This window comes from Cynocephalus volans, chromosome 4 (assembly GCF_027409185.1).
Source record: "Cynocephalus volans isolate mCynVol1 chromosome 4, mCynVol1.pri, whole genome shotgun sequence".
Classification (NCBI taxonomy): domain Eukaryota; kingdom Metazoa; phylum Chordata; class Mammalia; order Dermoptera; family Cynocephalidae; genus Cynocephalus; species Cynocephalus volans.
The window spans coordinates 87,411,199-87,439,086 of record NC_084463.1 but is presented as its reverse complement, the minus strand read 5'-3'; the positions used below and the strand labels follow the sequence as shown (position 1 = coordinate 87,439,086).

The window sequence follows — 27,888 nt, the reverse complement described above, 5'->3', positions numbered from 1 at the left end:
TGAGATGAAAACAAACAGAAGAGGGAAAAAACAAAAAACAAACAAAAAAAAACAATTCACTGAAAAGTAGCAATCATAACCTTAACAAAAGTATAGAATAGACAGCACAACCTATACAGAAATGTCAACTAATTGTTCACTAAAATGTGTCCTAAGCCAGGAACATTAGTTGAAGATCTATATGATATAGAGATGAACATGAGATAGTCTTTGACTATGTGGAAGACAATGTTAAGAGACATGAAACATACAAAAATTACTACAGCAAATACAAAAATGCTATAGTAATACTGTAAAACACACAACTTAGATAATGCCCAAGGAATAACCAAGGCACATAAAAAGATACCCACCATGGATATTTTTAAATATAGGGTGGGGGAAATAACAAACCTTGAACATTTCTTCTGAGATTTTATAAAACTAGGGTACAAATAAATTTGAAATAGAAATAGTTTCTGTGATTTCACATTGAGAGAACAAAAATGTCAATCAATGAGCAACTATTAACTAATTGTCCTATACCTAAAAATATACTAAGTAATATATAGGATAAAAGAGAAATTTAAGTTTGGCAACATAATTTAATTCAGGGCATATATCACAGAGTCATAATAACCTACTACAAACGGCTTCACCACTTAGTAGCTGCATGATATTCAGCGAAGAGCATGACATCAGAAAACTATAATTTACTCCTATTAAAATGGGCATAATCTAATCATAACTACCTCAAAGGCTGTTGTGAAAATTCAATGCAATAATGGTTAACAAGTGGTAAGAACAGTGCCTGTCTATCATAAGTCCTAAATAAACAGCAGCTATTATGATGATAACCACCATCATTATCACCTTTGTCATCAGGAGGTACAAAACAGACGTTTAAATGTGAGCTTCCTTATTCCTCCCATCCTCTAAGACAGAGTATTTGCCCATCCATGCACACACACAGAACAAAACAATGTGAGATGGAGGCTCAATGGTGCGAAAATGAAGAGTGACAAACAGGAGTTTGGGGGAGGAAGAAGTGAGATGTACAAACATTTTAAGTATACTATGCATTACTGGCTCAATCTTTTGGGCCCAGATTCTTAAAGAACCTGGTGAAAATTCTGGACTCAGAGAGATGCGCATAAACAATAACTTTGGTCTATAATTTTACCAGTTTCAGTCTTCCTAAGCTGCTCGTTAGGAATCTGAGAGTTTCTATTATGTCATTGGATTCTCACAATGGAACTAATTGGTATATAAAAATGCTACTGAAAACCAGGCAGCCAGTCTATATTATCAGCTTCAATATTTATTGCTTCACTCAATTCCATCTCCTTATCTTAAACCTTCAATGGAGCTTTAGTCATAAAAACAGCCCTTCAAAAAGCTAGCCATTCTTTAAAACAGCAGCGGTTGGCTGGAGGGAGAAGCACAACAGAGTTCCTCAGAAACATAGCACATGACACGTGCAAAGCAGTTGAATCTGAGGCTCAAATCTTTCAGGCAGAAGCCACAGTCTCCCTAGGATCAAATGCTAACACCACACTCCTCCCCTGGATACTCTTCTGGATTTCTGTTGTTGAACGGGTCTCGATTTCCTGTGTCACACAGACACATAAGGACTCCATGTCAGTGAATCTGAAAAGGTATAAGATATACTTCTTTTCCCAATTTTAAATAACTAGAGCATCTCATGGACAAGAAATTCTCTAGAATACATTTTGAGGTCCTGTAAAAAATTCTTTTGAGAAAGGGGCAGAACTCTGAGAGAATGCTATCAGTTGAACAGAAAAAAAAAAACTCCGCACAGTCTCAGTTGAAAAACGCCACAGCATTAGAATTATTAGTCTGCAGATGAAAAAGTCAGTGATGCATTTTAGTTAGTTGAGTAATTAGTCAATTAGTGTCCTGCCTAAATAATAAAAACTTGAACCATGGACTCTATAGATATTAGGGAATTAACCACTGTACTCTGAGAATTGCAGAATGCTTCAATGTACTAAGGGAAAATAATATACCTACATGATTTATCGACTCCCATTAGCTCCCTATTGGTTCCCTATGGCATCACAGGAATTTCCTGGGCCATTTAGCAACTGTTAAGGAACTACATACTCCTTGCTAGATCCAGCTATAGTTTTGGAGAGAGATAAGAAATCTGCCCAAATTCCTAATTAAACAAATTTAAAGTATCATGACATAATTTCCCAAAGTAGGAAATACACAAACGGTGTATATAAGCTAAAGATGGGAAATGTCACCTCTGGCTAAAGGTAGTAGAGGTATATTGATAAATAAGGAACTTTATTTCATAGAATGGCTAAGAATAAGAACAGGGACAGGAAGAGATCAAGGAAACAGGAACAAAGACAAAGGAGGCAGGTGGCTAATCCATAGTGCAGGTGAGAGATGACAAAGCCCTAAGCCAGAGAGTAGAAAATGGAAAGGGAATAAGGGAAATGATATCCACTGTGAAAGCAAACTCTATAAGTAAGACTTGCAGAGCATCAGAATATGTATGAATAAGAGAGGGAGATGGATGAAAAAGAGATAACATAACAAGCTTAAACTAGGATGACCATTAAAGTGGTAAGCAACCCAGGTAGGGACAGAAGGAAAGATGACATATCACCAATATTTTTATTAGCAATAAAGAGATGTGCTTTTTTACCTTGGGATTCTCTGGCTGTGGCCACCACTTCTCCTCATCATATCTTTCAGGCTAAGAGTCTCATATTCCATGTATGTAGTTGCAGTCCAAGAATTCTGAATAGCATTGATAGCTTTCACAAAGTTATAGTCATATTTATAGAGCCTATCAGAATACCTGCCAATGAAAGTTCCAGATACACTCTTTACTGATGTAAATAGATTCCATTAAAATAGGTGCACTTATACTCTAGGCCAAAGTAGAAAGTCATATAATTTTTCAGGAAGGAAATTGGCAATATATATTAATAGCCTGAAACTGTAATGTCTACTCTGAAAATAAAAGTTGAATTCAACTAAGATATAATGATATTCAATGAAACACTTTTATACTAGTCATATATTATGAACAACCTAAATAAATGTTCTAAGATATGGGATTGATTAAATAAATAATGGTACTTCATTTACTATGTAGCTTATTCAGTAAAAATGTCTAGGAGATTATTTAGTGATGTGGAATAGTGTTCACACTATATTAATTAAAAAACAAGAAAACAAGAAAAGTTTATACAATATTTATATAAATATATATATATTATAATTACATGTTTAATACGCCAACCATGGTTATCTCATGGTTATCATGGTGATCTCATGATGGCACGAGATCATCACCTTTCCCCTACCCACTACAGTTTCCTGCACCTTTATAACCTCTGTAGTAAGGAAAAAGAGGACAGCAGAAACTATATGCTATATATATACATATACATATATATATACACATACATACATATATACATATATGTATAGATAGCATACAAGCCTTATAAGTACATATGGATGTTTGGTTTATATTCTTCTTATTCAAAATTTGGTTCTTGAACCAGTATCCACAGCAGCACCTGGGAGCATGTTAGAAATGCAGATCCAGACCATCTGAATCAGAATCTGCATTTCAGCAAGATCCCCAGTTGATTCACAAGAACGTTACAATTTGAAAAGCACTGGTTTACCTTATGCCAAATGTTTGGATACAGATGTAAATAAATCTAACACACAAAGAGCATGTTTACAAAGCAAAGAAAGTGAGTGAGTTGATTATTCACTTAATTTAAACATTTAATCATACCTGTGTGCCAAGTGCTAAGAATTATAGAACTCACCATATTACTCTTACTAAAAAAGATTCTTTGCTTTGAGTGTGACTTACTATCCAAGACTACCATGAACATTCAGTTATGTAAAGCAATATATACCTAACCTGAGTAATATTTTAGGCATACTGTGAATTTTTCTTTCTCTTTTAATTCCCATGTTTGTAGCAAGAATATTTTTGTATAGGCAAGGAACCTGGGAGCAATGACAATAACAAGAAAAATGTACAACCACGTTGATAATGTTTTAGTGTTTTTATCAAAGTTCCTTCCCACCTGTTGCAAAGTGGGAAACCAGAAAGGTACCTTTATTGAATAGATTATAAAACTCCCTGTATAATACTTCCGACTACACTAACATAACAACAAAAACAATCTATAGTTGTTTAATTGTTTCTTTAGGCACAAGAGTAAATTTTAAATTGTAAATATTTTAAAATATTTTCCACCAAGGAGAGTCACTATTTCATTGACTGTACTTGCGAAGCTGTAGCGAGCCCTACTACTGCCCTTGCTTTACTGTAACCCCTATGCTATGGGATACCCGATCATTAAGAGCTGAAAGTGACTTCAAAGGTAATTTAGTCCCATATGCTCATTTTACAGGTGAGGCAAATGTAGATTCTGAGCACTTCTTCACTACATGTTTGAGATATCAAATGGAGTATAATAATACACAGTATATTCTAAATGCTAGGGCAAAAGTGAACAGCTTAGTAGGAATTGGGCTGCTCAAGGACCAGGCCAAACAAAGCTATTTAAAAAATAATGTCGAAATGAAGGAGATAAACCAGCCCAGATCTTGGTAAGCACTTTAGCAGACAAGTGCACTTCTTCCTCTTCGAAGTCATCTCCCTGACCTCTCTGCTGCAGTCATTCACTGACAGTGTTGCTTGGCTTTGGATGACTTGTTCATGTACACTTGCACTGGCTTTCATGACTACATGAAACAGAAAAGGTAATAATATTTGTTCATTTTTTCCTTCCAAAACTAATAAAGTCTGAAATCTCTTGTTGTGAAGTTCATAGTTACTTACAGCAGACTTAATTTAACAAAAACATTAACTGCAAGTTATAGGCTGAATTGTGTCCTCCCAAAATTCTTATGTTGAAGTCCTAAACCCCAGTACCTTGGTATGTGACTATTTGGAGACAGGGCCTTTAAAGAAGTAATTAAGGTACAATGAGGTTATATGCATAGGCCCTAATCCCATATGACTGGCACGCTTATAAGAAGAGATTAAGACAGTTAGAAAAGACTATGTTAAGGACACAGCGATAAAGCAGCCATCTGCAAGCCAGTGAGAATGGCTCAGAGGAAACCAAACCTGAAAACACCTTTGTCGTAGACTTCTAGCCCTCAAAACTGTGCGAAAATGACTCTGTTATTTAAGTCACCCAGTCTGTAGTAATAAGTTATGGCAGTGCTAGCAAACTAACACACTGCTTAAATACCAAGAACTTTGATGTCAGTTACTTCTTGTCTTGCTTAAAATTTGTTAAATTAGTATCACCTACCCTTGTTACAACAGAAACATTATCTACAATTATTACGTAACATGTTATTACATAGCAACCAATAAAATGATTTTTCTTTATTAGTAATTTGCAATTCTGTGATCCTTTATGCAAATTTTGTCAAAGCCATCATTGGTCCATTACTTTTGGAACACTTTGAAAAAAATACTTTCTTCTGTTAATTACATCAGCCAATATATTTTTTTCAGTAAAGTTTTACATAACATGGCTTATGTTTCCAGGCCAAATTTTATATCACTTAAATAAAATTTTCTAAGAATTAATATACACACACATTCATACATACTGTAAAACAAAACTAAATGTATGTTTCACTTGTGACAACTCACTTTTCCTGGGTATTCTCAAGGTGTACTGTGTTCGCATTCACATTCTCAGAGGTAGACCCCACCTTCCTTCCGGTGAAACAAGCCCAGTTCCGGCCCAGCACATCATGTACCCACCCAGGCATCGTCTCGTTGCAATAACTGGTTACCTTGCTGCCCTCCTGTTTATACTGCAAACAAAAAAGAGAATGCAAGGTTAAGAAAAATCTGTGTTTAACTCTCAGGTCCATTTCCTCTGGCTCTTATTCACAGTAAAGATACCCCTTTTCACCCTCTACTAAGCACAACAAAAACTACAACCTGAGAGGTTATATTATGAGAATTATTCTAGAAAAGAAAAACTTTTCTATGGTTAGCATTATTGACCACCAAACAAAATGTGCATAACAAAAACACTGCTAGGAATAAGCAGAAATAAACTAACATTTTTAGAGCATCTGCCACATTCGAGGCATTTTACAAAAGTATTTCATTTCATCCGCACAATAAGCCTATGAGGGAGCAGACCAAACAACCCCATATTACCCAGGATGAAGGCGAGGCTCAGCTCAGAGGATAAGGAGCTCCTATCTAAGGCAACAGACCTGCTAAGTGGCCAAAAGAGAGTTCTCCTCAGTCTATGGGACTATACTTTTCCACTCAGACATGATCCACATCAGGAAACTACAAGAACAAATGATGAGAATTAAGCAAATCCTCTTTTGTAAATCTCCCAATTTATTAGAATATCTTGATTATGAGGGGGCTAACGTAATTCGATTTCTAAATATTCTCTCCACTTTATTTCACTAATATGGCCCTTTGTCTTATTTCAATGACAACGCCAGAAAATAACTATAAAGTGACAGATCCAGGATTTAAATTCAGATGCTCAGGCCCCAGAGCCTAACCACCCTCATGTTACAACATCTTCTCATGACGGAGGACCACTTAATCCAGAATAAGAGCTTAAAGTGTGTGAGATAGGAAGGGAAAGTGCTGTGCTAAATTTCTATGAGGAGAGACATGAGCACAGACAATTACAGGTTCTTGACTTAATTTAATGGAATGAACTACTTATAGAACTTTGGGCAAGACTTACCAGGCTTAGTTCTCTTATCTGTAAAATCAGGAAACTAGAAAAAGCACCCTCAGAGGTATAAACTTTCTGGGATTCCATCATCAAATGAAGGGACTAGTAAACATTTCTTATAAAGGCCAGACAGCAGATATTTTAGGCTTTGCAGGCCATTAAGGTCTGTTGCAACTATTCAACTCTGCCACTGCAGCACAAAAGCAGTCCAAAACAACATAAACAAACAGGCTGTAGACTGACGTTGGCTTCAAGGGCTGCAATTGTCAGACTCCTGACATAATCTAACAGTTGGTACTTTACCTGTTTGCAGAGGTTGACAAACTTTAAGGGCCGGGAAGTAAATATTTGGGGCCTGCAGGGTAAAAGGTCTCTGTCACAACTACTCAATTCTGCAACTGCAACATAAAAGGTCCATAAGGCATACATAAATGAATAAACTAAGCTGCGTTCCACTTCAACTTTATTTACAAAAACAGGCCTACAGTTTGCCAACCCCTAGTTTAGAGGAATGTGCAGGTGAAACTACACTGAAAGGTAAAATAACCATATTGCATCTGACTTTATCTAAATTTGAATCATGTTTTGGGGTAGAGTTAAAAGTGTATAGTCTTAGAATCCAAAAGAGCTGGTTTTAAATCCTGGGATTCACCTCTTACTAAGCTATATAGCACAGGACAAGTTACTCTGGGTGACTCACATGCACTTAGGCTTATATCTTGATGGTTCATGATATTCTGAAGTCTGTCACTATATCTCTGCCTAAGAATATCTTCACTAGCATGAGTTCAGCTAGGCACTCCTCAAGTCTCTGATAAAGCCCCAACTCAGGAGGAACACTGAAACAAGGGTCTAGCTCATCATTGGGCTGCAATGTTAGAGGATATGTTGTCCAAAAAGGATAAGAAAATTTATTTTTATTATATTGAACTATATAAAGCTTTTGCTTCTGTAGATCAAAAACAGTCTACTATTGGTAACTTCATATGATGCCAGGTAAACCCCTTAGAACTCTGGCATGTGCCTCTCTGGCACGAGCTCCTGATCATATTTTCTTTTCCTCTGCCACATGCTGGTAAGACATGTGGAGCTAGGCCAATGCTCCCTCCCATGTCTGCTGTTTTGGAAAGAAGTTTGACAATGTTTTAAGAGTTCTTGAGATCTGCCTGATAAAAATGGTCTCACATGCACACAATGCCATAAACAAGAAGATACTCATTGCAGTCTAACAAAAGTTAAAACAAAAACAAAAGAATGCCCTAAAAATGCTCAAATATAGAAATTGAATAAATTACATTAACTCAGAGGAATGTTATATAACATTTTCTACAATAAATATTAGTTCTATAGGAAAGGGGTGAGCAAACAGGCTGGAGAAGGCTGCCTGTTTCTATAAATGTAGTTTTATTGGAGCACAGTATGCTTATTTGTTTATATACTGCAGCTGCTTTTGTGGTACAATGGCAGAAATGTCTTGCTTCCTAAACATTATACAGATTATTCATAAATCTTAGAGGTTCAAGAGAACACAGAAATTATATAGTGTCAGGAGACAAAAAAGAGACCTAAAAGAGGTGATTGAACTAGAATTTATAACCAAGGACTCCTAGAACCAAGCATTTTTCCCTGTATCATGAACCACTTTTTCATATACTTACTCTTCTCAGAAAGAGCTGGAGAAGTAAACTCTTACTAGAAACACTAAAGAGGTATACTCAGAAACTATACAGCAAAGGCTTAAAACCCAAACGGCTTCCACCTGTATTATCTGAAGCTCACCATAATCTCTTGGGATAATAGGCATTATTCTAGTAATGAAGAAAAGGTTGCTCTGCAAAGTTAAATGGAGAGATTTCAAATTCACATTCACAGGTTACAAAGGCCATTTGCTTTATCCATTGTATCCTCTTAAAAAAAAAAAAAAAAAAGTTTTAGAAGATTAACTAACCCATGAGTCAGGTCCAGACTGTTGCCCAAGGCCCTTTAAGGGCCACCTAAACTTCCTAGCAGTCCTCATGATCATTTTCCCACTGTTTAGGTACCTATATTGCCTTGGCTATTTCAGTCTTTTTACTCTTCTTACTATGGATTTTTGATGCAGGGCAGAGGAAAAGGATATCACCTGCAGGCTTATATTGCCTAGATAGAATCCAGCTTTACCACTTCCTAGCCTGAGATCCTGAGCAAGTTACTTCTCTCTGTGCTTCTGGGGTCCTCATCTATAAATAGGGATGATAATGGATTCCATGTCATAGGTTGTGTTTTATGTACGCTTTCTCATTTAATTTTCACTTCAGTCTTTGAGGTTATTCTTCCCACAAAAACATAAGCACTGTGAGAACAGGACTTTTTGTTTATTCCATACCTACAAAGCTGTCTGGTACTAGGAATAAATTAGTTATTGAATGAGTGAATAAACGAATAATAGAAGAGAAAGAACAAATGCCAAGTCCTATTTTGATGACACAAGAAACTGGGAAGTTTACAATAAATATTTCGTGATGCCAAGATACCAGAGACCCATATTCTAATTCATATATTACTCCAAAAATGCCAATTTTCTCTTCAAACCTGTTTCCCCATCTGTAAATTTCGGTTGACCCAGAAGTTCCGAAGTTTCCTTCAAGCTTCCTAATTGCGCATTCTTGCATCACGGTTTTCTTATTTAATATTCATAAAACCAGGTAAGTAATTCTTAATACAGACATACTCCTTATTTATATACATAAAGTAATCCTAAAAAACTGCGACTTTGTTTTTGTTGATATAAATCAAACCCTGTAAATGTACTAATGAAGCTATCCATTTGTGTACCATTTCTGATACATTAAATTGATGAAATTATTTTCCTTTTTAAAGTTTCATTTTATATATTCTGCAGTTTTCACAATCTGAAATAATTTGGTCTTTTTTAGCACCTAAATTATCCTATAAAAGGCAGGGCAGGGCCACAAAACACAGGATAGCTACCACTGAGTAGAAAAGAGGCATTTACCAGTTGAAAAGCCAAGTACCTTAACTTGAGGGGACCACCCACAGTACCCTATTATCCTCTTCATTTGAATGTTCTCATGGTATTTGTCATTTTTCCTGCTACTGTGAAATACCTCCTATATCATTTTTTATGTTAACACCAATTTTGAAATTTTGGCCACACTACCCGCTTGAAAGGTTGCCAACTTTTTTTTACCCTAATGGTTTTCATTTATATAAACATCAGTCTTTCAAGACTGCCTTGCACAGATGGGATAATTTAAGTTTCCACTCATTTATGCCAATTTCTACTGCAACAAAAGATAATTTCACAAAATTTGAAGAACCCCCAAACCCTAGCACTTAAGATTAGAAAACTACTGATTCAAAATTACCATTAAGTTGCCAAACATTCTCAAAATCCCCCTTCTTCAGTTTCCCACTCGTTTTATCAACTATCCAATTAGACCTACCTAGTCATACTGACCAACTGTAAAAAGAACAGGCTGGGATATTTTGGAACTTATTTATCCTGGATCTCTCACTCAATTGTTTTTTGACACTGAGCGGGGAGGGGGAAATCACTTAAACCGTGTTCCACTGTTTCCTTGATTAATAATACTTAGCAAATATTTGAATACTTACTTTTATGCAACACACTGGCTAGGAGACAGAGGCAGTTTAGTAAAAAAGGACTTTGCCATTTAAATCCCAGTTCTGCCTTTTATTTATGTAACCTTGAGAAAGTCACAATGAATGAGTCTCAATTTCCTCTTCCGAAAATTGGAATGATATCCATGACAGATACTTCACTGAATTGCTATGAAGGATAAAGATGATATTGAAGTTTGAAGAGTTTAAGAAGTTATAAAACACTAAACAAGTAACAATATAAACACTATCATCTGTTACCATGGAAGATGCAAAGCAGTTTAAGACTTCATCCATGCCTTCAAAGAACGTACATTCTCTCCCATATTGTCAACTGAGCAGTTGACACTGGGTTCTGTTGTCAGCTGGGGTTTCCGAAATGAAATGAAAAGTTGATTCACTGGATATTGGAAAGTATTACAATTTCTATTTATATTTGTAATATAAAAATAAAATTGAAAACCGACTTCCACTGTTACTTAATATACAAAGCAACATTGATGCCCCCACTCAGTCCCAATATCAGATGTTCACCTGTTAGGCACATTGTGCTAATAAGTACCTACAAGATGGTTAGGACGAAGCATGTTCCCTTTTATATGTGCCTGCTTAAACTGACTTAAGCATCTGACATGATTTAATCAAGCTAACCCTCACAAAATACGTGGCTTATAATATACTTGTAGAGAAACCACAATGTGCAACACTAATGATGTAAACATAAGAAAATGGTAAAGCTTACATTTGCCCTATTCCTCGTATGAGTTCTGTCAGTCATGTTAAAAGATAAAGTTTTTAAAACATGTTTTGAGATGGTTCCCTCACTGTGATACTCACTTTCTAATCCTACTCAATAATAAAGCAAATGTTTCAGTTAAAATATATCTATTAAACTGTCATCATTCCAATACCACTCAGTAATGCTACACCCTTCTAAACCTAACACTTTCATACTTTTAACAAAAATGTATCAAAACCTACTGAACTTCTTTATTTAAGAGATTTTAAAACACATTAGAGAATTGTTTCTGAATGTTGAAAATTTGCAGTCATGAAATTGTTAATTGGTAATATTGCTTTTTAGCAATAAAATCATGATAATGACCATATTTCACATTATTTTTAAATGATATCATTATGAAATATTTTGGTAAGGCATGATTTTGTGACACCAATAAATAAATCAAATGTTACTTAATCATTTAAGGGCTGGCTAGTTAGGTCAGCTGGTTAGAGTGTGATGCTGACCACACCAAGGTCCAGGATTTGATCCCTGTACCAGCCAGCTACCAAAATGTAAAAAAAAAAAAAAAAAAAAAAAAAAAGAAAGAAAAATCATTTAATATTTCGTATGCTTTATAACAAACATTAGCATAGTCATACATATATAATTTTTTAAATGTATCTATATACACTGTGGAATACATAATAAAAAATTTGGACATCTAAGTCTAAACCATCAAGATGGTTTACCATTTCAGAAAAGAGTACCTTTCATGAAGTTGAATAATTTAATGATAAACCATATATATGGAGATACACTTCAGCAATATTGAAAAACAAAGCATGTTTATTCAATTTTTGCCCTTTGTTTACTGTAGGTACCTATGCAAATTAACCACTTCTATTTGCTATCAGGTCTACAGTGTGAGTAAAAGTTTTTAGATGGCAACAAAAGAGATCAAAGCAAGTTTTACTAAACTGTCCAAACCCATCCAAGGGTACTATATCATTCCTCTGAAAGAAACCAACTTCCCCATGTCAGTTCCAAGAATCAGCTCTAGTTTTCCACCTACTAACTAGGCTGAACCACTTATTTTAAAAGTTGGATTTGAATGAATTGTAAAACTGCCAGGAAATCGTAATAGTGATAACAACCAAATAATTTCCAGCATTTTACTGAAAGAATTGGCAGTTAGATTTACATGTGAAAATGGAGGGTCATAAATTTGCTTATTACTAGTGCTGAAAATTAGTTTAAATTAGATTTCAACCAAAACGTACATTCCAGAATTAGCTAAGAAAACTGCAACTTACCACTCAGCAAAGTAGTCAAAGTCCCTGGGCTCATTTCTCACTTCCTTGCTCATAAACTCTTAAACAATGAGGTTGGAAGAAATCTCATGCTCCTCACTATACTTAGTAGAAGTGAGGTGTAACCTGCAGCATTCCAAGCTAGTAAAAATCATTGGTTCTCCAGGCTTTGGGAAACTACTGCAGTCATAAAGCTTGCTATTTCTCTTGACAGCTAATTTAGTTTTCAGTAGTTTTAAAGTTAGAACTTTACTATTTTTAACTTTGAGCCCTATCTTGGCCTCTGTAGGCCCACAGGAAGATGAAAACATAAACAGAATAAAATTTAAAAGGCTCTCATCTCTTTTCCACTAAATCAACAAATATGGCCTGAGGGTCCACCATAGCTTCTAAGGACACAAAAGTAACAAAATTTCCAGAAACACAGCAATAAAATATCAATGATACATTATTCAATTTTCTTTTACAAATATTTATTGAAGGTCTATTATCACGTATTATGCTATACACAGGGAATAAAACAGTAATACAGAGTTGATCCCTGCCCTAATGGAGTTTAAAGACCAGAGGGGAAGACAAACAGGCAATGAGGACATAGAATGCTAAGCGTTATTAAATTGTGGGGCCTTCTAACACACGTATCTGCAATTTCATACCCAGTAAGTCTTCTCTTCCATAATCAAAACATTTAGATGCAAAACTAACTACCCAGAGACACAAACAAAAAGAGGCTTTAGTAAACTGTTTTAAATTCCATATTAAATACATATCAGTTGCTTTGGTGGTTATTTACATCCTGAAAATCAACTCGAAAATATTCAGCCACTATAGAACTCAGCAGACAGGTAACCTAATAATAATTTTTACAGCAGAGAATAAAAACAAGATAAATATAGCACCATTTCTGATTTGTGTTGCTAGAATCCTATGAAATTAATTCTTTGTAAGGGTATAACTTGCAAAAAGTATGTGAAAGGAATAGAGAAGTGTGGTTCATTTTCCAAGCACCAAGTTCGATGTGCATTAGGTATGGAAGACATACAGGGAGAAACACAGATTTTCAGTCTGAAGATATGCTACCAAATAATCCCATTACAACACAGCATGAAATTGGAGGTACCTGCAAAGTGCAATGGGAACCAAAGTAATGGCATTTCTCTCACTAATGGAGAGAGCTAGGAGGGTTTCACAGAGGAGGTGGCATCAAGTGATGAAGAATTTATCACATTCAGAAGTGAGATAGAAAAAAGTATCCAGGTAGGAGCAGTCATCTACACTATTACTTCATCTTTATGAGAAAGATCTTCCTAGAATAGCAGGCGAGTACCTCCGTTGGTATAAAAAGTCATCTGAATCAATAAAGTAATGATGAAAAACTACTAAAGAAAGATTCTTGTATTCAAGCAGAGATGCAGGAGAAAAGTCCACGCAGACAATATGGATTAGGTGTAGTCCCACATTTTAGGTTTACCAAGGCTAATATGAGTCATCCCTAAACTAAGTGAGGAGGAAGTCATCCACTGTTTAACAGGAAAGAGCTAAAAGATAGCAACCAGTGTGAACAATAGTTTGAGAAATGTCAATTTGGCAAGGGCACTTAATTTGAAGTTTACTAAGCTCTCCTTCCAATTTGAGACTATAAAAGGAGAAAGTAAGCTTTTGTCTTAAATAAAAAGACCCTGGTTTAGGCAAGAAAATGAATAGCCTCATTGGTAAGTAAACTCAAACTTCAAGGCAATTCTCCTAAGACTTCAACAAGAACTAATGCACTACACATTCTATTCTACTAAGCTAGTATTCATGATGCTTACAGACTGGAATTCACCAGAAAATCTACCCAAATGTAACTATAAATACCATTTACTTTTTTGTAAAAGGCTTTTCTTTCACTCTTTAGCCCCAGGGAAGTCTTTAGGCTTGAAAGACTAGTTGTAGCATTTTACATTTAGAAGCTGTGAGAGCTTAAGCACTCTGAGACTAATTTTCTGTATCTGTAAAATGAAACTAGTAATATCTACTTTATGGAATTTTTGTAACTTACAGTATGTCAAGTTCTTAGCACAAGGCTGGCACCTAATTTTTTTTTTTTTTTTTTTTTTTTTTTTTTTAAGAGAAAGAAGAAGTAGTATTACCTATACCATCTTTCTGGCCAGAGGTACTGCAGGTCTGTAATCTGCAGAAGGATACTCTATAGTAGTCTGGCTTATATGAGAAAGCCTCTTTTTTATTTCCTCTCCTTTAAATATTTTCACCACACGACAATCTTCCCTCCAATAACTTGTACCTGTCTATCTCAATAGATCCTGAAACCTTATTTCCTCCTTACAATAGGTTCTTGGGGTTCCTCAAGGTAATTAAGAGAAAGGAGAAGCAACTCAGGAAGAAACAATTTAAATGCAAATAAAATTTGCACTGTGAATAAAACAAAACACAAAATTCAAATCCTGACCAGTTTAGAAAAATAATTTCAATAGAAGAGTATTCAAAAGAGAAAAAAAAAAAAAAAACCTTAATGTTACATATTGTTCCTTTTATTAAAAAGCTGAACGATGAAACCACCTAAGACTTTATGTCTTCCAGTCATTTTTTCTTTCTCCTTCGCAGTCTCTGGTTGTTCACATTCCAAAATGGCGGTTACTGCTTTCCAAGGAAATGTTCAGGAGGGCAGCTGCCTTGGAGGTAGGTCACCAGGACTCCTCTGCATTTTACATGCAAATAAAGAATCCAGAATGGACTGCAGCTGCGAGAGGCCTCTGCTAGCTGCTAGAGGTAGGTCCACTGCTGCATGCTGCTCTGCCTCTTAGCCCCAAAGTTTGTTCGTGGCTGCGGTTTTAAAAAAGCCCCTCAACAGATGCTCTATTTAATAACTACAAGACAAAAAACTAGGGTTACAAGCCAACAAGGATCATACTGTCTCTTAATAACATTTAATCATATGAATTTCTTTTAAGAAAAAAAAAATACCAGCACTAATATTTGAGAGCCTGGTATTTTTTTTAATGCTATTTAAGACATTCACAAAAAGCTGCCATTCTCAAGCTGAACGCTTAAGCAACAGATATTGCACATGTAGCCAACATGCTTAAGCACATGCATCTGAAAGTAACTGCTACTGTATAAACCTAATATAATTCTGAAATGTACTTAAGAAACAGACAACATTCTAGCAACTTAGACACATTATACCTCACAAATTATAAACGTAGGCTTAGTGCTGCTCGGATCCATATATCCAGGCTATTTATCCCATTTAGAGAAAAAATAATAAATACCAGGGCTTATCTTTTCTACTGGTGTCTCTTTAACTGGGAGGAGGAGTGAAGAGGTTTAGGCCAGAATTTCATAAACTGCATTCTGAAAGTCACCATTTTCTTTTTTCCACAAAAAATAAGGTAATCTATCTTGGGAAAGCTTTCTATCATATCTTCCTCCTAAGCTACCACCATGCAATATATAAAAGATTCTGAGAATTTCTAAAATAAAAATAAACAAATAAAAGCTATTTAACACATTCTACACTTATTCCACTGCCAGAAAGAGTTGAAAAGTAGTTTATTAGTTTCACAACTCTAATGCACACATTGACCCATTATTATTAGTGGCTGCCTGGAACAATCTTTAAGCTTAACAAGATGAGGTGACACAACCGATGAGCAATTCCTACCTGGCAGACGTGTTGGCCACTGCTGGTCCAGCATAAAGTTTGGAAAAATGCTGATACAGGACAAGGCTATGGTGCTTTCAATGTTTGTCCCCAGTTCCCTTTTTCTTTGTCTTTTTAAAATTCAGTATATTTTGGCATTTACTTATACATATTTGTGGGGTACAGTGCATTGTTCCCATACATGCATATACTGCACAATGATTCACTTAGGGTAGAGTTTACCTTTTCCATAACTCACTTCTAGTACTTAAGAGCCAAGTAAAGGAGGAAGGAAAAAGGGAAAGAATGTTATGTTAAAATGCAAGTGTAAGACTCTACCGACTTTACTATCTAGCTACTTATTTTTTCATCAAAATTTTAGACATCTAAATTTATGGATCCAGTGTGAGCAATGATTTAAACATCTATCCTGAAAACGTGAGGAGAATGTAAGGAGTGAAAAAATACCCTCCTCTTCCCAGTCAATATTCTATGTTTTTAGTAGAAGCCAGTTTTTAAAAAGATAGATGATGTCTCACAGGGATAAGTGATAGGTAGGTCAATTTCTCTGAACAAGTCATCTTCTCTACTGGAAGACAGAACTAAAATGCTGTGACCTGACATGGTTTTCTCTTGAGGGAGTCTTTTCAGGAAAAGAATAAGCAACCTGAGGCAGCACAGCTACTCTAAGAAAGTGAACTAAACTTGAGTCAACCTTTTCTTAACTGAGTCTTTACCGTGTTGGGTTCATATCTACTTATGTTATAAGTATATTTATGTTAACAAGTATTATTCTTAGGAGAGTTAATTTGACCTGTGCAAACAGAAAATACTAAAGTGGAAAAATCACTCATAAAGTAGTGCAGGAAGTTTAGAAGTAGCAGATAAGCAGGCTGAAGCAAGATATCCATAAGAAAACCATCTCTCTAGTCTCTCTCTGTTTATTCTCTAATGAATAAACAGACATAAATTTGCATAAGCTACCAGGGAGAAAGGAGGCTTGCTTTTAATAGGAAGGTTAAAAATATTTCAATAGAGCTCACCTAGTTTGTTCCTCAGATGTGGCAAATCATATATCCCCACAGTTCCCAGCTGCATGAACAACTGACTGATAAAATCAGTGACATCCTACAAAGAGTTTACAATGGTAAACTGAGTCATTGTGTTGAGATTAAGCATCATCATGAAAGAAAACATAGTCAGGCATGCATTAAGTGCTAAACTTCTGACACTTCCCCTCACCTGAGACACTCTTAAAACTTCAAGTTGTTAAAAAAAAAAGAAAGAAAAGGAAAAGTTCTAAGCTTGATGAATCCAATCTGTATTTTTAAAAGTACACTTTATCTCAATAGCATGTCTTCTAAAATTGTTATATCTTAAAAATGAACCCAGAAAGCACAATGGGAAAATGGCACAAATTCCCAAACCCTTTAATGTAGAAATACAACGACATTTCTGGCTGTTGTGACAAGCTTGAAATTTAAAAATCACTAGCACACAAAATGGGCAATTAAGTCCTCTGAAACTGATTTCTCAACATATTGTTCTTGCTTTGGGAAGCCACCTGCTTTAGAAACACCTACGGTAGGTTTTTTTGTTTTGTGAGTGGGTTTTTTTTTTTTAAGCTTATAGCTCTATTAAGATTAGACAGCCCCAAACAAGAGCTCAACTAGAAATCAGTGAGATTTTCTTGACCACTGCCTAATACAGTTTCCAGTCATGAGGCTAGTTTCACTTCTATGTATTTTTTTCAGCCCTTGAGTAGTTTAATCTTCAAAAATAAAATCTGACTTGTCTTCTCTACTGCTCCCTTTCTAGTCAGTTTCTTTTAATGCCTCAAAGAAAGTGAAATGAGAAACAATAAAAGCTTAGAAAATAGCCCATTCAACTTGAAGACATTCTTTGGAGCTTACTCTCTTTCATATGACTTCCTTCCTCATGCTCATCATAAAAAAAATGAATGAAATACATAAAAGCATAAAGAAGAAAAAATAATCACATATTCACCCATCACATAAAGTCAGGAATAATGAAGCATTTTTACATTGTTTTGTTGTGCTGTATTTTATACAAGAGGTTGGCTGCTTTTAATATGAAGGTGTAAATTTGCTGGAGTGTGCCAAGTATAACAAAATGGTACATACTATTAAAATCTGATAGTCTTAGAAACTGGCCTGCAGATAGTATTGTCCTTTGTTTTGGCCAGCACAATGGTTTAAAAAAAAATTAAAATTAAATCCTTCTGAAGAAAGTTTCCATTTTGTCATAGGTCTAATTACTCCTTATTGTTTTGCACAAGGTTGTTTCAAGTGCTTAGGTACCTTCCTGGGTGCTCCCTAAATGCATCTGGGATTTTTTTGTACCCTCCACAAACTGTTCAGGTATTGAAATGCCAGCAGGAAGCTAAGCAGCAAAAAGTATCTTTAAAAAATATATATCTAGTGCTTCCTGCCCAACTCAAACTATGCAAAGGAAGTTTGAGGGTTTATTTCCTTCTAAGCTTTTATCTAAATTGAAATCACATGCGAAAGATAGGTCATGCCTACTGCACCCCCAATTTCCCAAGCAGTTAAAACAAAGTAAAAACAGGCTTAGGTACCCCAAATCATGACAAATGCTCATCTTTCAGATGAGATCTGAATAAGGAGAACTTAAGCAAGTTCCTAGAAATAGGAATGGTATCACAATCACTTCAAAGTTGGAAAGCAGAGAATGCCAAGAACTTTGTGTCTGTCCTACTGAGCTGCAGGCTGCTACAGGGGAGGAGGTAGAACAGCAGCCTAAGGGCACACTCTGCATTTACCACCTCCTCAACAAACTCTAGCAGGAACAACAATGAGAATCTGATGACAGCGTATCTGAAGAAAGTAAAAGGAAGCAAGTGGGAGGGTCCAGTATGAGTCAGCAGAGAGATCTAGAAACCAAATTGATTTGTAGAATAACAACATACAGAATAAGGGTGGCAGGTTATGCATGGCAAAAATTTGTCAGATATTTCTATTATAGCAGGTTAAGTAGACTGTGCTGTAGTTTACATAAGACATTAAGAGTTGAATAGAAAATACTAAAGTTTTGAGTTCTCATTTTTAAAAATAATTTTAATTTAAAAGATACTTTCTGGGCCGACCCCGCGGCGCACTCGGAAGCCGCCGCGGGTTCGGATCCTATATAGGAATGGCCGGTGTGCTCACTGGCTGAGTACCGGTCACGAAAAAGAACAAAAAAAAAAAAAAAAAAAAAAAAAAAGATACTTTCTAAGTCTGTAGGAAAAATTCTCATGTGCTTTACTCACTAAATAGGCTTGTGTTTTTCCTGAGTGACACACCCCTCCCAGCATGGTTTCCCTACCATACTGCAGGAAATACCCTGGTACCTGTGGTAAAATCCAGCAAACTTTTAGTGTTAACAAATATCACCAAAAGAGCTTGACTTTGCTATTATCTAAAGTCAACTCCATCCTATCATTTAAAAAAAAATATTAACTCTGCTTTCCATCACTCTTGCAGTTGGATTTGCTACAATAACATGGCATTTTATCACTTTGCAAAATATGTTTATCTGGAACTACTTGATTATGTTAATTTTTAAAAATAAGTATCTTATGTATTCTCTGCTTATTAAATTATGGTCTTTATCACCAGATCTACTAACCAGTCAGAGTGGTTGATTTTTTTGCAGGAAAAACAGAGCCCTGTCAATGGTTCTGTCAATTAGGCACTTTAAAAGACATACTGAAATCAGTAGGGTAGGAACACTCGTCCTACTGTCATGCCTAATAAGAATAAGCTTTGACCAATGCTATCCATAAGCATATGATCAGGCAAGGTTCCACCCTACAGCGGCATATATATTGACTTTCCCACTTACGGTTGAGAACACTTACAATTTTATTCGGTATTAAGCAGTTTTCTATTGACTTAATGTGACAAATGTTCTGAGGCTACAGCAAAATACGAAAAACAGTGTTATACTGTGATTCAAAAAGAAATACAAAGAAATGTTCCAATTCCTCATTCAGATACCAGCTATTCCCTCTGTCCCCACTAGCTCTGGACTCCTATTTCAGCTGAGAACAAACTGATGAAAAAATAGTAAGAGAGAAATTGCCTATCTGGTCTATTTCTGATTATTGTGTCTCAGTTAATTAAACGGTGATTTTAAAAGTTCCCCCACCAGCTTTTCCAATACTGCAGAATTAAAGAATGAAGTTTTCTAAGCAAAATGGGCAAACTATTTATTCATCTATCTCTCACTTAAATGAATAATTTATTCGATCTATTTTCCAACTGAATTTCACTTTGTTCATTTTCATTTTTTTTTTTTTTTTTTTTTTTTTAACAAATATCAACTAAGTGTGTATTGTGTGTCAAACAAGAGAGGAAGAGGAAAAAGAAAAAGATGACAACCACTATCAGGAAGTAGGCTCAGTGCTAACAATTGCCTTGAATATCTTTCTTTAACTCCATAAGCAACTGATTCTTCTAAGGCAAATAGCCTTAGAAGGGCTGTAAGAAAGTAACTATGAGAGGTCTGCAAAGCCTGAGGCTAATCAGAATGCAGACCAAGAATTATATTCAAGTTGCATACATCTATCACATATATACTACAATTTTTAAAAATTCATATAGATACTGTTATTGTTTTTTAAAAGGATACATAGTATCTGGGGGATGATATTAAAAACAGTTAATAAAAGGTTAAGCATGGGCTTCAGCTAATCAAATGAACCATCAACAGCCAGCAAGGATAGACTGGTTCCCACCAGGTGATTATCAAACCAGCCAATCCAGTTGAGAAGAGGCAACTTTTTCCTATCTCTTTTTTCTTTCCTTCCCCCACCCCTCCATTTTAAAGAGAGGTTCTTATTAAGAAACAAAACAAAACAAAACAAAAAACCTTGCTGAGAGTTATTATTCTAAGAAATATGGTTGGCTCAGGTGGAAGACCATTTCCTGTTGATCAATAACAACTCATGTGAGAAATTACAACAAATTTAGAAGTTAGGCCTTTGTTGGAACTTTGTCTTTTCTCAGACTCGTTTTCTACTTTCCAACAAATTCCTGCAATTTGCCAACTCTTACCAGATGCTCCAAAGGCTGTAAACTCTTTCCCATGAAAAAGTCTGTATTTATATTATACGTATAATGAGAAACAGCTAATTTCAGGCATGTGGATTCAATTTACTTGAACAATTCGATACTAAGCTTATAAAAAAAGAAGCTTCCACTTCAGAAGAACACATGGGATGAACTGCAATCTGTGGGAAACTATTTTAACCCAGAGTGTGTCTGTAATTGGAAGCAGTGTGTTAAAATATAATGGACAACAGTTCTTTCTTAGTAAGAGAGGACCACAAGCCGGACTGGATGGTCTACCTTTTACTTTAATCAGACCAAGGAAAAATTTAAAATTAAAATCTGAAGGTCTCCTAATCAGAAGAGGCTTCAGATATCAAATCACTGAAAATGTAAATGCATTTTCCAACAGAACTAACCTTAAAAAAGGCAAACCATTTGTAGTCATTCAACACAATCTCAAAGCCTTGGTTGTAAATGATGGTGAAATGGCCAGAATGGCCAAGGTCATCATAGGCTGTATCCAGCTTCTGAAGGTGCACCACTACTTTCATTTCTGTTGGTCCTAAAGAAAAGAAAATGCATAATAAAGGAAAATTATTTGGACTTCAATGGGGGAAAGAATCTCCTCAATTTCCATTAGCTGATTGAGCTGCTTTCCTTTCATGCTACCTAATTTGGGCCCACAGTCATCCTTGCAAAGAAATCCATGTCTCCACCTGGCTGCTTATGTACAATCTTGGAGGGGTCTCAGGCAAGCCTGGGAAGTGAGAGCTCTCAAAGATAGAGATAGGCCATGTAGCCCAGGCAGAGAAACCCCAGAAGTACAGCGCCCACCTTTTCAGAGCATCCATACATAACTGAAGAAGTTTTTCCGAACAAAATGAGGAATAGGGGACGTTGAAAATTACAGTCAGAAATGGGGAGGAGATAAAATGATAGTCAAAAAGAGAATATAAAAATAAAGGGTATGATAAAGAGATTAAAAAATAAAAAAAGACTAGCTGTCAAATCTTGAGGAGGATAATGTGTTAGGTCCAGGAGAAGACAGGAAATGATCTGTTCACAGACCAAATGAACATGGCTCTACAGTTCAGAACCTCAGAATCTGAATCCTTCCAAAGTATTGAGCAAATTCAAAGTTTCTCTCCTATAAAATTAATTAGTGCTTGTAGCAATTAAACATTTAACCTTCATAAGATGAGGGTTCAAATCTGTGGGTGTTTTTAATTTCTAGATTAAGGTCAAGATAGGTTTACAGGCAGAGGCTGCCTGAAAAGGGTTCATCTGTGTCCATCTGGAGAATTCCACACTTCGGTTTTTTCATGTTTCAAATTAATGCTCTGACATGAGAGATTACATGTGACAGGGCAGTGAAAATCCTGATCTTCTGCCCCAACGTCAACTATTAAAAGAAAAAACTGGTTGTAATGTCCAGGACTACAAAATGCCATAGTCATTTAAAGTTAGACAGTTTAAAAAGTCTTTTTAGTAACAAGTGACTTGACAATATTTGTTGTGCTGATAAGGAAATTATAGCTGATAGCTTCACTCATCTGCACAAATCACAGGCTGTAAGGGCTTGGGCAGAGCAACAGGGTAACTCTTCTGACCCATGATTCTGTTTTCTTCTCCCCATTTCACTAGATTCTTTGACCAGGGGTAGCCATGTTATCTGAAGGAATCCGGACTCCCCCCAGTGTGTTTAAACACTAGATATTTATGGAGAGCCTTCCATGGGCCATGTGTTGTGCTTGGCTCTGGGCACTTCCAAATATAATTACTGGATAGAGTTTTTGTTGTTGCTGTTTCTTTTGTTTTGTTTTTTTAAAGGCCTTAATATACCTTCCTGAAATACAAGAAACTCTGGAGTTGTACCAAGAATTTTGTACAACCAGTAGCATTAACACACACCCAAATCAAAATCTCAGGGCACAGGGCTCCTTCCCAAAACCTAACAAAAGGAGAAAGCATCTTGCTATATTCTTGAGAGTCCTTGAACCCATTTGTCTTCACCAGTACAATAAAACCAAAAACCTGTCAGATTGGGCCAGGGAATTTAAAGATCTCAGCTCTTAACTCCGTTCCAAACCAAACAAACGAATACAGAAATTAAGGGAGAAAAAAAGTTCCTGAAAAAAACGTTGAAGCACCAAGGTAACCAACACAGTGTGAAGTTAGCAGTTCTCAGCAGCTCAATGTTAACTTTGGGACCCTGGCGCGGGAGAAAGTACCCCAAGGGGCCCGGAGTCCGGCTACGATGCTCCCCGCCACCTACAAGCGTCGGCCTGGGGTCGGGGTGCGGGGTGGCGTGGGCGCTGCGGGAATTAGTGCTCAGGGTCAGAAAGCGACCCCGAGGAGTCCTGGGCCGGGGGCGCCAGCGGCTTACCCATGACCGAGCAGTTGACGTCGCGCTGAGAACCGCCGGAGCCCACCTGGAACACCCAGGTGCCCAGCAGGTCAGAATAGGTGCAGTTGGCAGGTGTGTCGCCCCGCACCGTGCGGACCCAGGAGAGGAGCAGCAGGAGGGCGGCGAGCAGCGGGCGGGGCCGGAGACCCATGCTGGCGGGGGCCCAGAGGAGACACGGGGACCGAGCAGGAACCGAAACTCGAACTGAGGAGGTCTGAGTCGCAGGCGCCTTAAAGCCCCAGAGCCGCCCGGAAACCCGCGGCCGGCCGGGGCGGGGTCGCGCGCGGCGGGGGGTGGGGTTGGGCTCGGGGCGCGCCCCGCCCTCAGGTGGGGGGCTCGGGAGCGCCGGTCGCTTCCCACCTGGCTGCGGCCGGACCACAGACGCGGGCACAGCCCGGGGACACTTTCTGTTGATAAGGGGCGTTACAAAATTGTGCACGGCCAGGGTGGCCAAAATAGCCCTTAAGAGCCACAAGCGGTCCGCGCGCGACTCGGACTTCGCTCTTTGTGCAGTAACCGGGGGTGGAGAGGGAAAGGCCTGGAAAGGGAGAGATCAAACAAGTGAGTCGCTTTTCTTCCCCACTTAGTCTTCTCGGGTCCAGTTCCCTCATTACCGACTCCATTCTTTTTTTTTTTTTTTTTTTCCCTCCGAAAAACTTTACTTTCTAACCCCTACCACCGTTGCCGTTTGAGAACTTCTGTTCCTTCCATTTTCCAACTCTCACTGCCTTTTTATCTGCTGGGTTTTGTTTGGCTTTCTGTTGATGTTGTCAGTCTCTATTTGCCCACAGGAGAATTCATTTGTAGTTCAACCTTGCAGTTTGTGTGTATTAATTGCCCCCACCCTGGAGCTTTACAGGATTTAGTTACTCAAGGTGAAAAAAAAACATAAAAACTCTCAGAGATTATATTGCTTAACCCATTCTGTTTTACGCAGGACCAGCAGGAGGACCAGAGATAGAAAGTAGCTTATTAGGGTGCGGAAGAGAGAAGGCTGGTATCAGTGTGCCAGTCTGATGGCCAAACATTATTATGTAGTAGTATTTCCAGGAGCCTCCTTGCTCGCTTTAAATATCCCACTTTTCTGTGAGAGCTTTCCTAAGTGTTGTTGGTCATTGGGGCTCCTTTCTCCCACTGAGCCTGCTGATGTCAAGCCCTCTGGACACACTGATGAACAAGACAGACTTGAGGGGTCCCTGTCCTCTTAGGTACATGCCCCATCACACCGGTCACAAATAAATATTTATATGTCCACTTTTTTCGCCAGATCATATGCATTCGAAGGGAACAAGTCCAAATTATTCACTTTTTTCTCTCTAGATTCTGATTTTAAAACACACAGAAAGTGTCCTTTAATGTCAAAGTTCAGTTAGTGTCTTCATTGTGGCACTCTTTTACCTGCCCGTAATCCTGCGGACTGGGCCAGTTGTACTGCTCTGGCTCTGTTGGAATCCTGCTCACAGCGCCAATTGTTGAGCTAGGGCTGGGTTTGGTGCTCACAGACCCCTCAAGCTAGTTCACAGACTGGGTCACAAACCCTTCATGCCAGGCTGGGTCACCAGACCCCTTACAAGCAGGTCTATGAGCTAGGTAATGGCAAACAGGTCCTTGGAAGCCGTAGTTTGGAAAGCACGGCTGCGTGTGGTGGCTTCCACCCCGGGCAGTCGCCAGCCAAAGCCCAGCAGCACTATGCGCACTAACTCCACTCACCCACACACAATTTGTTTACTGAACCACCCCCAACTGGGCCCAAGGCGAGAGGGCCTGATTAAATTGTTCTATATTCCCAACACTTACCTTGGTTTCTAAGCCTGAAAGTCAATTCCGATGTGATATGGCAAAAAGAGCTACTTTTGAAAGGTGAAAATGCTCTTTAATGTGGGCACAAATTGCAAAGGCCATGTTGGGGTCAACACCTTTTTCCAGGGTTTGACAGACCTTAGAATTCAGAGTTGACATTCTACTATGAAGCTAACACATTATTTAAAGATACACTGACAGTAACACTGCCTTCCTGAACTTCTGGGGAAGTTTGTCATTGGTTTTTAAAATACTAAATTTTTACTAGGTTGTCCGTATTGGAAAGCCAAACAGTCAAGGTGGAAATTTTCTTTGAAGTGCATAATCAAAGTTGCACATTTAATTGCAAAGAAAGTTGAAAACAGTTTTTTCGCAGTGAAGGGTAAGTAGAAAGGAATCTTGCAGACCTCTTAATTTAACAGGTTTGGGACGGGATAGGGCTGGGCCTGTGAACCAAACTGACTCCATTTTCCCTGCAGAGGACCGTTTATCACTTTTCTATCCTAAGTCATGAGACCCCAGGGCACATGATTACCCTATGACCCTGATAAAAGTAACTGAAAGAGACCAGTTGGATGTAACCTCTCTGATAAACAGAGATAAGAAGCCAATAGATATGAACTTAGTTGCAAAACCCCTTCCCCAAGGCTTACTCTTTATTTAAAACTTAACACTATCTACCTATTCTTTCTTCCCTTGTAATTTTAAAAACTAAATTACAGGTTAACCTTGAGACTCCTTTGGGATTTGGATGCAGGATGCTCCTGGAACTAATCCCCTACCCCTTTACGACCACATGAAGATATCAGAAATCATCAAGACAAGATGCTGACATCATCGAGGGATTGCTTGCCTTTAAAAATCCTTCCCCAACTTCTCTCAGTGAGACAGCTTTTCTGTTGTTGTCTCCCTTATACATAAATCTATTTCTTTTATTTTTATTTATTTATTTATTTATTTTATTTATTTTAACTTCTCAATATGCATTGTAGTTGAAGTCTCTCTCTTTTAAATAAAGTGTGGCTTGCTATAAATTCTGCTGGGTACTTTGTTCATTTCGATGATATTGTGACCCAAGAGCCTAATTCGGTAACCAGTTCATTTTAATACTGGGAAATGGAGATCCAGAGTTGAATCACTCGCTGAATGTCATATTGACAGTTAGTAAAATTCAGTAATAAAACTCAGGTACCTTGATTTTCAGTTTAGTTTATTTTCCCTAATCGAATAATTCTCAAAATGTTCTTCCTTAAAATAAAATACTAGCCCTCTCCCCATTAACAAGGGAAAATATTGAATGATTCCTAAACCCATCAGACCCTGTTTTATTTTAATAACAAATATTTTATAAAGAACCTTTCCTATTCTGAAAATAAGTTACTTACACATTTAAAAATAAAAAGAAATGTAATACCAAACATAATATAAAGGAGAAGTAAAAGGATACTTTAAATAAATTGCTAATACAATAACATATATTGTATTATGTAAATGTTCAAGTATGAATGTACTGGAAAACATAATGAGAAATTTAGATACTTGTTTTTCACACCTCTCTGTAAAATTGTAGAAACATGGTAAAACTGACTGTTACCTTTTTTATATATAACACAAGTGATTTCAGGTAAGTTATAACTCAAATACCTTATCAAATGATCACTCAAATATCATGCCAGGATCATTGAGGCTAGGCAACTCTTGGTCAAATTTCAAGGAGAACAAAGTACAGTCCTCGAATATTTATCTGGAAGTTACATTCCTGAAAATTCAATATATGCTAAAATGATATGAAATAAAAGTGAGCTTATATCCAAAATAGAGTTTGTTGCTAGGCTCACATAATTATAAGTAGGTTTACAGAGTGACCCCATTGCTTAGCAGTAGTTCTCAGTGTGGTGTCAGGATCAGCTGGATGAGCAACATTAGCATCTCCTTGGAATGAGTTCGAAACGCAAATTCCTGAGCCTCACCACAGACATACTGAATCAGAAAACATCTAGGTGGATCTCAGCAATCTGTGTTTTAACAATCCCCTTTCAGAGAATCCTGGTACAAGTTAAAGACTGAGAATCAATGGCTTAAGGATTAATGGCAAGGACTCCAGTTAGATTGCCTGAGTTTGAAGTCTGGCTCTGCCAATAACCAGCTGTTTAATTTTGAAGAAGTTATTTTACTTCTTTTTGTTTTCTCATCAATAAAATGTACATAATTATATCCCCCATAACTACCTCATCTTGTTCTGAAAAAAACTAAATGAGTTAATACAGATCTCAGTGATGATCTGATTACATTTACTACTGTGTATATTTCTATTAGAAAACTTTTCCTTATTAATTAGATAGTAGATTCTAAATCCTGTTCATTCCAATTCCAGCACCCTGAATAATTGCTGGCATACAATAAGTGCTTAAATACTTGTTGAATGAATGTATAATATGTTATATATAAATTTATCTATATTTAATGATATTTGGCAAAGAGCATCATGATCTCTATGTTCTCTGCTTCATGAATAAATTTAAAAACCACTGTACTAAAATGCATATCAAAGCAAAGAAAGATCTC

At 37.0% G+C, this 27,888-nt stretch overlaps 1 protein-coding gene across 2 annotated transcripts in view; it reads right to left on the bottom strand.

Moving 5' to 3' along the window:
* CTSC (cathepsin C) overlaps window positions 1–23,703 on the bottom strand; it is a 32,334-nt gene extending 8,631 nt beyond the window's left edge. The window contains exons 1-4 of one of the 2 annotated variants that reach the window (XM_063094181.1): window positions 23,503–23,703; window positions 21,533–21,678; window positions 5,669–5,835; window positions 2,663–2,818 (exon numbers count right to left, since the gene is read on the bottom strand). In XM_063094181.1, coding sequence (XP_062950251.1) covers window positions 2,663–2,818; window positions 5,669–5,835; window positions 21,533–21,678; window positions 23,503–23,674 — 641 coding nt within the window. In that variant the 5' untranslated portion in view covers window positions 23,675–23,703. Of the gene's footprint in view, window positions 1–2,662; window positions 2,819–5,668; window positions 5,836–14,958; window positions 15,263–17,081; window positions 17,167–21,532; window positions 21,679–23,502 lie in introns of those variants that run through there. The other variant, XM_063094182.1, reaches the window with a different exon arrangement.
* Between the last annotated feature and the right edge of the window lie 4,185 nt (window positions 23,704–27,888).